A 10,736-nucleotide genomic window follows, 5' to 3' on the forward strand; every position below is an offset into this window, starting at 1 on the left:
AGCTTCACACGTCACAGTTTGCAATTTACAGACCAGCCATGGATTTCCTGACATTAACTCAACAGACTCTTAGGCTAAGTTCACACAGGGCATTATTGCTGCTTTTTTTTAATGCCAGTTTTCAGCTGCTTTTCACAGTACCAACAAAGCTTATGAGATTTCAGAAATTTCATGCACACGCCTTGTTTTTTTTTGTTATTAATATTTTGTGCTTTGCAAGTTTTTGGGTTACAGAGCATGTCACTTCTTTCATTGTTTTTCACCCATTGAATTGAATGTAAAACCGCACCAAAAATGCAGCGAAACCTGTGTTTTAGCCGCATCTTCTTTCCTGCCAAAAATTCATTTTTGCTGCGAAAGAAAAAAAATTCAGCAGAAACGCCCAGTGTGAACTTAGCCTTAGAGATAAAGGAGGTTGCTGAGTTCAGGTCAGTCCTGAAATTGTGATTTGTACACGACCATGAAAGTAGGAAATGTGAAGCTGACCTAACATTGAGACCCTTGTCAAGTCATTAGCTTCTATGACATATATTTTATAATTTTGTTTTGCAGAATTTTTGTTAAAGAGGTTGTCCGGCAACTTTTGTCCCCATTAGAACGGAGCTGCATTGTGCATGCTTGACTTGCGCTGTGAGATGTCCAACCTGCTATGCCATCTTGTAATGGGGATAAAAGTTCCTTGATTTGCTAATTGGTGCAGGTGCCAGCAATGGGACACCCACCGATCAGCAAGTTATCACCTATCCTTTAACTGGTCAACTCCTTTTAATAAAGGAAATGAGTGTGTGCCGTAATGTCACATGAATGATTACAAAAAAAAGAAAAACCTGACTGGAACATGCGATGAACATGCAATAATGCTACCTTGGATTTTTTGGGGCTACTTGTTATTTATATTAAAGCAATGTGTTAATTCATAATATCTGTCTGCAGGGAGCAGACCCTCACATTCTGGCTAAGGAACGAGAAAGTGCCTTGTCGCTGGCGAGTACTGGAGGATATTCTGATATTGTGACTTTACTCTTGAATATGAAAGTGGATATTAATATTTATGACTGGGTAAGGCAACGTCTTGTTACCATGCAGTAATGACTTTGTCATTTAATGTAATCGCTGCTTTGTAATATTGTAATTATGTATTGCTTCTTTATTCATTCTGTGGTTATTAATGTCATATAAATTAAACACTGATTCATACTATATGTATTCCATAATGATTTATATAATATACGATTTCACATATCTACATAGTCTAACAGATGAAATATGAAAAGCTTTCTCAAGCCCCTAATCATGTAACTGTCACTTCAAAAACTTTTTTGACATTTCATAGAGACAAAAATTTTGATTAGTTGTATGGAGGTTGGGTGCCGAGCTGAGGGATCAGAAGTGCCCTACTCTGCTCTGCTCTACTGTGCTGTTCTGGCTTCATTCACTGTTTGTATCCAGCTACCAGAACCGAAAACAGCTAATCAGTGGAGGTGCCGGGTGTCAGACCCCCTCTGTTCTGATATTGATGACCTATACTAAAAAGAATTAAAAGAATTAACTGATATTAGAAGCCTGGACAACCTCTTTAAATTCAGTGTTATCTGTACTATGCCTTTTAGACACAATACTGACAATTTCTAAAGCTGCACATTATTATCACTGTGAAATAAAACCCTTTTGGGCAGTCACGCCTACACTGATATTCTTTACTGCATTATACTGCCCAGTGAGGTTTAGCAGAAAATGCATTAATATAATCCATATAAATGACTCATGACTTGCTTTTGTTTTTGCAGAATGGAGGGACACCATTATTGTACGCCGTGAGAGGGAATCATGTAAAATGTGTAGAGGTGTTACTAGGTACATACACATTCGTATTTGCTATATTATAGATGTCTTTATTAAGGAAATGGAAGCGTAAAGAAAAAATACTGGTGGAAATGCGAGCGTGGCTGTGGTTTATATCCATAGACCTAAAGATGCAAAAATATTAAGCTTTTTTAGGCAAGTATTTACTTTTATTAAACAGTGAAGGACCACTCCCCTTTCCAGACCAGATTTTCCATTCTACCTGGTATTATTCATACTTGGCATCTTTATTTGAGATACCACCCTCTTAGACGACCACATTGCATTCAAATTTGGTTGGTTGTCTGGAAGAAGTTTTACTATGTTTGGTAAAATAGCGTAAAAAAGATAAACAAAGGTAAAAGTAAGAACTCCTCTTTAGGCTGTGTGCCCACGATGCGATTTTTAAGCGTTTTTGCCGCGATTTTTGGCGCAAAAACGTTTAAAAATCGTGTACAGAACGCCCCCCATGCACTCCTATGGCATTCCACACATGCTGTGCTAATGCTGCGCTTTTTTCCACGGCGGAATCGCATTGCAGAAAAAATCGCAGCATGCTCATTCTTTTGTGCGGAATTGCTGCGATTCCGCACCCATAGGAATGCATGATAATCGCTTACTTCCCTCATGTGGCTATGCCCACCATGCGCGAAGTTAAGTGTCTCATGTGCGGTTGGTACCCACGGTGTGGAGGAGAGGAGACTGTCCTCTAGGCCCTGGGTACCATACCCCTGTAAAAAAAAATAAAAATCGGGGTATATTTACCTTCCGACGTCCCGCTCTGCCTTCCCGGCCTCAGCGTTCCCAGTAATGCCTTGCGGCAAGGTCCTGTGATGACCTAGTCTCACGTGACTCTAGCGGTCTCGTGAGATCGCTATAGCAACGCGAGACCAACGTCATCACAGGTCTCGCAAGGCATCGCTGGGAACGGGAGCGTCGCTGAGACAGCGCGGGACGTCGGAAGGTAAATATACCCCGATTTTTAATTTTTTTTATCATTTTTAACATTCTATCTTTTACTATTGATGCTGCATAGGCGGCCTCAATAGTAAAAACCTGGTCACACTTGTCAAACACTATGTTTGACGAGTGTGACCAACCTGTCAATCACTTTCCAAGCGATGCTTCAAATCGCTTGGAAAGTGCTTGAATATCGCATGCGAAAATCGCGATGAAATCGCGCGGAAAAAAACGTGCAATTTCTGGGAAGGAATCCGGTTTTCAGTGTCCGGATTTAAACGCTACGTGGGCACATAGCCTTACACATGAAAAGAGCTGCATGCGTCTGCAGATGGGAAAAATGCAACAAATATCCACAAATAAAGTCCGTAAGAATCTGTGCTTTCATGTTTCATCAGCAAGTGAGATGATAAGGAACCAGAACAATAAAGTGGCATGTAGACCGAAATGTCAGTGGCATTACAGGATGTGGTTGGCTTTCTGTAATGGTGTCCTTTTTATTTGAGTCGTTTTACATTGGGTGGTGTATTAATTGTACATTCTCTATCTATAGAGCGAGGAGCTGATTTAACAATGGAGGCAGATTCTGGATACACCCCAATGGATCTTGCTGTTGCACTTGGACATAAAAAAGGTGGTTATTTATAGGTCACTCTGACAAGAGCAAAATGTTATTTCATAGGTTAACTCTGTGGATATTGGCAAAAGAGCAATGACATGTACCATCATGGGAGTTGTGTACAAGGGTGTCCATGTTTTGCATAAATTGTAATAATGCTTGGGAATTGGGGAACATAGAAACTTTGGGTATAGCCACTACCACAAAGGCCTCATTCAAAATGTAATTTTTTGGTCTGTATTTTGTATCTGTAAGCCAAAACCAAGAGTAGAACTTAGGCTTGGGTAAGACAGCCATAGGCTCGCTCATCTGAGAGTATTGGACCAATTATACAATGATACTCTGATTAAATTATGATCACAGTTTGATTAGAGTGTCACATTAGTGTGATCCGATTTTCTGGGATGAGAGAATCGGAGAACAACTTATTTCTTCCTCTACATCTGACTGCAGTGTGATGATTTCCATGCACTCATTGACTTGCATGGCTGAGTGTGATCTGAATATTGGATCAAACTCTGACATGCTGAAATTTATTTTTTCCTCGGACCGAATCAGACTAACCAAACACCACCACTAAGAGCAAAGAGATCTCCAAACAAGTCAGGGACAAAGCTGATGAGATGTACAAGTCAGTGTTGTGTTATAGAAAAAAAAATCCCAATCTCTGATGATCCCACGGAGCACCATCAAATCCATTATCAAATGAAAAGAACATGGTACCACAACAAACCTGCCAAGAGAGGGCCGCTCACCAGAACTGTCAGCCCAGGCAAGGAAGGCATAATTTAGAGAGGCAGCACATAGACCAAAGGTAAGCCTGAAGGAGCTTGAGAGTTTACAAGCAGAGACTGGAGAGCTTGTCCATACAACCACAATAAATCGTACATTGCATAGAGGTGGCCTTTATGGGAGAATGGCCAGAAAAAAAAGTTTTACTTACACACAAAAATTGTAAGGCTCGTTTGAATTCACCAAAAGACGTGGGAGACTCCCCAAAATGTATGGAGGAAGATGCTGTGGTCAGATGAGACAAAAATTTAACTTTTTGGCTAACAAGGTATACACTCTGTCTGGTGTCAAACCAACATTGCTCATCACCCCAAGAACATCATCCCCACAGTGAAACATGGTGGTGGCATCATTATGCTGTGGGGATAATTTTTGGCAGCAAAGACAAGGAAAATTGTCTGAGTAGAGGGGAAGATGGATGGTGCAAAATACAGGGATATTCTTGAGCAAAACCTGTTTGTCTGTCAGTGATTTGAGACTGGGACGGAGGTTCACCTTCCAACAAGATCATTACCAAAAGCATACTGTTAAAGCCACACTCGAGTGATTTAAGGGGAAATGTGTAAATGCTTTGGAATGGCCTAGTCAAAGCCCAGACTGTAATCCAATTGAGATTCTGTGATCAGACTTGAAAATTGCTGTTCACCAGAGGAAACCATCTAACTTGGAGCAGCTGGAGCAGTCAGTTTTGCCTTAAGAAATGGGCAAAAATCCCAGTGGCAGGATGTGGAAAGCTCATAGAGACTTATCCAAAGTTACTTGCAGCTGTAATTGCCACAAAAAGAGACTAAAACATAGTACTGACTTTATGGGGGTGAATAGTTGTGCACACTGATGTTTTCAGTTATTTTGTCCTATTTGTTATTTGCTGTGCAAAAAAGAGAAAACAAAATGTTCACAGTTGTAGGCATGTTCTTTACAATCACTTATAAACCCTCAAAAAACCCGTGAAATTCCAAGCAGAGGTAGGAAAAATACCAAGGGGGTGAATACTTTTGCAAGCCACTGTATGCAGAATACTGCAGTGTGAATGCAGCTTGCAAATCAACATATGAAATCCTGCAGAATTCTACTTTTAAAGCTTTAGTAGTACATATGAATGTGAAACATTGTAGTATATATTTTCATTGAGAAGTGATTTACCTTCCTTCCAACATTCTATCATCCTCTTCTCTTTGCTTTCAAAATATCGTACTTACTGCTAAATATAAGACAAACGGGAGGGGAAGCTGCAGCAGGAGCTCTCTGTGTGTGTGCAGTGAGAAGGAAGGTAAAGGAGAGAAATCATGTTCGGCTCTGTGCATGTGGCGTTTTTTACATGCCGGTGCAGCTGCTGAGTTTTCCCAAGCAAAGTTGCTTCAGGAAAACGCTGGTGATCATTTTCCTGAGGTGGCTTCAACGGTGATTTTGCCTTTATTCTTGCAGCTGCATCTTTTATTCTACACTGTGACGTATGACATAGTTTTGACATCATTTTGCATTATGTTCATTTCATGTGGTGTTTTTCAGGGGGTTTACAACAGGAATCCATCTGAAAACTACATTTTACTCCACTGGCCACTAGATCAAGGCTGATGCTAGTCTAGATGAACTCCTACTAAATGTTTCTTACAACAGCCAAACCTCACCTAGTAGAGTTAATGAGTTTCGGCTCAAGTCCACAAAAGCCAACATGGCTATTCTCTGCAAATTAAGTTATTTGATGTAGCATACTTACTACTTCATATTAGTAGTGGGTGAACGTGCTCTGATAAGATGTTACCCGAGCATGCTTGTGTGGTAACTGAGTGTCTTTGGCGTGCTCGGTAAGCATGTTCAAGTCCCAGCGGCTGCACTGGGCCCACTGGGCCCCCAACATATTTTTCTAGCATGCCGAAGACACTCAGCATACAAGCATGTTTACTCATCACTATTCCGTAGTAAAGGTGTTTCTGCTACATACAGACGATCTGGATCATTGCCTGTATGTAGCAGAGCCGATCAGACAACTGCAGCTTCTAGTCTCCCATGGAGACTATTGAAGCATGCAAAAAGTAAAAAAAAATGTTTTTGAAAAAAAAAAGTTCAAATCACTCCCCATTCACCCCATTCAAAATAAAACAATTAGAAAAAATAAAAAAATACACATATTGGTATCGCCACATTCAGAATTGCACGGTCTATCAATATAAAAAAAAATTAACTGCGTAACGAGAAAAAAGTCAAAATGCCAGAATTACGTTTTTTGGTCGTTACAACATTGCATTAAAATGCAATAACGGGTGATCAAAAGATTGTATACACACGAAAATGGTGTCATTAAAAACATCAACTCGGCGAGCAAAAAACAAACCCACACCCAACCCAAGATCACAAAAAATGGAGACGCTACGGGTATCGTAAAATGGCACAATTTTTTTTTTTTTTTTAAACTATGGAATTTTTTTTCACCACTTAGATAAAAAGAACTTAGACATGTTTGGTGTCTATGAACTCATAATGACCTGGTGAATCATAATGGCAGGTCAGTTTTAGCATTTGGTGAAACATGGTAAAAAAAAAATCCAAAAACCGTTGTGAAATTGCACTTTTTTTTTTCAGTTTCACCGCACTTGGAATTTTTTCCCATTTTTGAGTACATGATATGGTAAAACCAATGGTGTTGTTCAAAAGTACAACTCGTCCTGCAAAAAAACAAGTCCTAACGTGGCCATATTGATGGAAAAGTAAAAAAGTTACGGTTCTGAGAAGAAGGGGAGCAAAAACAGAAAGACAAAAACGAAACAGGGCAGGGTCTTGAAGGGGTTAAGGGAATCCTATCCACCATCTATACATTGTCTTCTGTTTTGTTAATGACATTTTTAATGTTCTATTTTTTCCCCAGTCGTCTTGTATTTTCTAAGAAGTGGATAAGGGATCAGCTATACTGAAGCAATGCTTTCTTTATGGGGCGTCTTGCCTTGGAATATTTATATAGTTTTATTAAAAATATTCTTTTTTTTTTCTTTAGTTCAACAGGTTATTGAGCATCACATCCTAAAACTGTTTCAGAATCAGCCATAATCGGTGAACCACAGAAGACTAAGAGAAAGTTGACGGAAACAGGACAGTTTCTGTAGCGCACTGTGGACATTGCTAAATTAATGCCGGATTTCTAATAACGCTATCAAGAACATAATATAAGCCTCTTTTACAGAGAAATAATTCAAGCTGATCAAAAATGCATTAGACATATAGGCAAAAAATCAATCTTGTTATTCTGCTTGAAGGCGCAGTAGCCAATCATTGCCATTTTCCTTTTTAAATGTGCCTTGCCCAACCAGGGAGGTTCAGGGCTTTTACGAGCGGGAAATTAGAATCTCCAGCATTTGAGTCTGAAGGGTTATAGTCTTAAAAGCAAGACATTTCATAACATTTGCATATCATGTGTCATTTTAACAGGTTAAGTCAAGATCTGAAGGTGACAGGTTGTCTCAGTCTTGGAATTTGGGGAATACCATTTGAACTGTGTCTATTCGAGGATTTTCCCTTAAAATGTAAATAGCTGCTTGTTTTGACTATGATATCTGAATGTATTTTGGCAGCTGGTATTTTAAAAGAAAATTCCTCTAAAACATGACATGAGTTGATAAATTTGGTGCATCTTTAGTTACAACCCCTATTGGCTTACTAGGTGACAGCAGTTTTCCTATGGGGTTTAGTAGTTTAAACAAAGGGAGTGTTTTTATTTCCTTTGTAGAAAAAAACCTGTTGCATTTTTAAATGCAAACTACCAGCATTTCTTCACCAAAAACCGCCTGTAAATAAAAGGTTGCTCCAAATCTAAAGAAAAAAAAAACATAAAAAGGCAAAACCCATCAAAGGGCAAAGCACAAATTTAATAATCAGAGCAGAATATTGCGTAATAATGCAGGTGGGGGGAAGCAGAGTAATTTTTGCACTGGGGAACATGGCCTAAATATCAGGCTATGACCACTGTGCCCGATCCAAATGTTACATAGATCCCAACGAATCTTGATGGAACATATTGGCTCTTAATGGTGTGTAAGGCTGTGTGCCCATGTTGAGTATTTGATGCTACATCAAAAACGCAGCATCTTACTGTTCCAGCAAAGTGGATGGGATTTATAGAGATCTCATGCCTTTTGTGTTTTGTTTTTTTTTGTTTTTTTTAATTTACTCTGGCGTAAACTGATCACAGTGCGAGTTTCAAATCCACAACATGTTAAAACTTTGCGTACCCACAAGAGAAATGGTGTGCAGATTTTTTTCTATATACTTGCATAAGATGCAGCAAATCTGCAAGTAGGGGTGACACTCAGATCAAATTGTGACAGAGTTTGAGCCTAGTGTTTCCCCCATTCAAATAAATGGGGGGAAAAATGCATCAAAGACGCACTTATTGTACCCAATCTTTTCCTGTCTTCATTATTTTTGTGCAGACATATCCACTACAAATACTCAACGTATGACCATAGCCTTAGGGCCTTAGGCTTTCTTCGGAAATTTGCTATTTTGACTACAGATTTTTTTTCCTTTGTGTCTAAAATCCTGGAAGCCATGATGGAAATCTAACACTGCAAGTGTGAACAGCTTCTGTGTGAATCCGTTCATGCCAGCCTCTAGAGATAAACAATAGTTGCTTCTGTTCACTAAAGGTACTGTCACACTTAGCGATGTACCAGCGATCCCGACCAGCGATATGACGCTGTCAGCATCGCTGGTACATCGCTAAGTGGTCGGTAGTGAGCTGCCACACAGGCAGATCTCACCAGCGACATCGCTGGGGTCGCTACTTACCTGTCACACTAGGCGATCCTGACGTCATCCCGCCCGGCTCCTCGCTCATCGCTCGTCTCCACAGGAAGCGCCGCAGGAAGCTGACGATGAGAAACGGTCCTGGACGTTCTTGCGCAATCGGCGATAACCAGCGGGGGAGCCAGTCGTAGGTAAGTATCAGACACAGCGATATCGCTAGCAATATCGCTATAACGTCACAAGTTATAGCGATATTGCTAGCGATATCGCTTAGTGTGACAGTACCTTTACAGCAAGCACAAATTTTAAATATGGAGTAATTGAAACTTAAGTTGTATTTTTATCATTTTAAATTAAAATGTGCATAAAATTTGAAATTTCCCAATAGACATTTTATTTTATGGACCCATATTTTATATTTTACGATATTGCACAATTCAGGGAGGTACATCTGTTATTTGTCACAGCCTTTTTCACAAGGTTTAACTAAGAAGAACTACCTTAGTGCCAGGTTTACTGCTAAACATTGTATAATCACATGAAAACCAGGTATTCCATTTACATTAAAAATCAAGTTTTATGTACTGTATAGTTTGTAAGAGAGGATATCACTATAATGGGATTCAGATTCACTTTCTTCCCTGAAAAATAAAGCATTATTTTCTGCTTTTAAGAATAAAGTAATTGTTTTGCACAAAAGTTGTTTCTCCATTTTGGATCATGAACAAAATTACAAGTGTTCATTAGAATTGACTGAATCTCGCATATTTCTAGCAGAATTTCACAATTCGGGGGGGTATTTGATTGGTATCGAATGAATTTGCTACAAATTGCATCCGTCCGCAAGGGGTTAAAAAATATAGACTCATAAAGTCATAAATATGTATAAAATTTTGGGAAGGATAAAAGTTTTGACTGCCAGAATCTTTCCAAAGATGGAAGTCTCTAGCTGACCAAAAAGGATAGATTGCCTGTAATAGTCTTTATAATGCTGTCTAAATTGGCCCTAACTGTGGCTTGGATTGATCCAGCTATTCTAATCCCTAGATAGACAATCTCTTTTAGCTTTCCGCGCCAAACCATTGATAAAGCTCAAGCGCTCATCCGACTATTTATTTGGAAAGGTAAAAAAGCAAGAATATCTGCAGACTTGATGTACAAAAATAAAAAACATGGGGGCGCAGGACTGCCCAACATATACGCTTATTATCAGGCCTCGCTCATCAAACAGAGCTGGCACTGGTTTACTGAAAACATGACGCATCCAGTTTGGTATGGCTTGGAGAGAGATGCTAGTGATAGAGGTTCCTTGCAAAAGCTTTTCTTTCACTTCCTTCTGCAAAACCCCAGTGCGAAGTCATCTCATCCTATATTAGGGCCGATAATCTCAGCCTGGAGGGATCTCATTAAGCCGACAAAAACTTTCAAAAAAACAGAGCAAATCTTAAAGTTGCCTCTTCACTTGCACTGATGGATGATCTCTCGATACCGGAGGTTTGGGGCAAATCTGGAATTAAAAGGGTGGGGGATGTTTTTAGTGGAGTGGAGTTCCTGAAATTCGGTGAGATCAGGGTTAAATATAATTTACCGTCATCTGAGCTAGTCTTTTACACTATGTTGAAAGACAGAATTTGGAAATTCATAAAAGGGAAGACTTTGAATTATGAAATGCTATCTTCACTATTGTGCAACCTTAAAAATAAAAACCTCTGGAGTCTGCGTAATTCGTATAGATCTGTTGTCAAAGACCTAACGAGCCACAAAAACATATACATGAAGAGATGGG

The 10,736-nt window shown here is 39.4% G+C and overlaps 1 protein-coding gene across 2 annotated transcripts in view; it reads left to right on the forward strand.

Annotated features, from left to right (window-relative positions):
• RFXANK (regulatory factor X associated ankyrin containing protein) overlaps window positions 1-9,649 on the forward strand; it is a 75,427-nt gene extending 65,778 nt beyond the window's left edge. Inside the window, exons 7-10 of one of the 2 annotated variants that reach the window (XM_073555123.1) lie at window positions 934-1,059; window positions 1,788-1,854; window positions 3,356-3,436; window positions 3,980-7,181. In XM_073555123.1, coding sequence (XP_073411224.1) covers window positions 934-1,059; window positions 1,788-1,854; window positions 3,356-3,436; window positions 3,980-3,984 — 279 coding nt within the window. In that variant the 3' untranslated portion in view covers window positions 3,985-7,181. Of the gene's footprint in view, window positions 1-933; window positions 1,060-1,787; window positions 1,855-3,355; window positions 3,437-3,979; window positions 7,182-7,202 lie in introns of those variants that run through there. The other variant, XM_073555122.1, reaches the window with a different exon arrangement.
• Window positions 9,650-10,736: the final 1,087 nt, after the last annotated feature.

This window comes from Dendrobates tinctorius, unplaced genomic scaffold (assembly GCF_039654945.1).
Source record: "Dendrobates tinctorius isolate UK_male_01 unplaced genomic scaffold, ASM3965494v1 ptg000219l, whole genome shotgun sequence".
NCBI classification, from domain to species: Eukaryota; Metazoa; Chordata; class Amphibia; order Anura; family Dendrobatidae; genus Dendrobates; species Dendrobates tinctorius.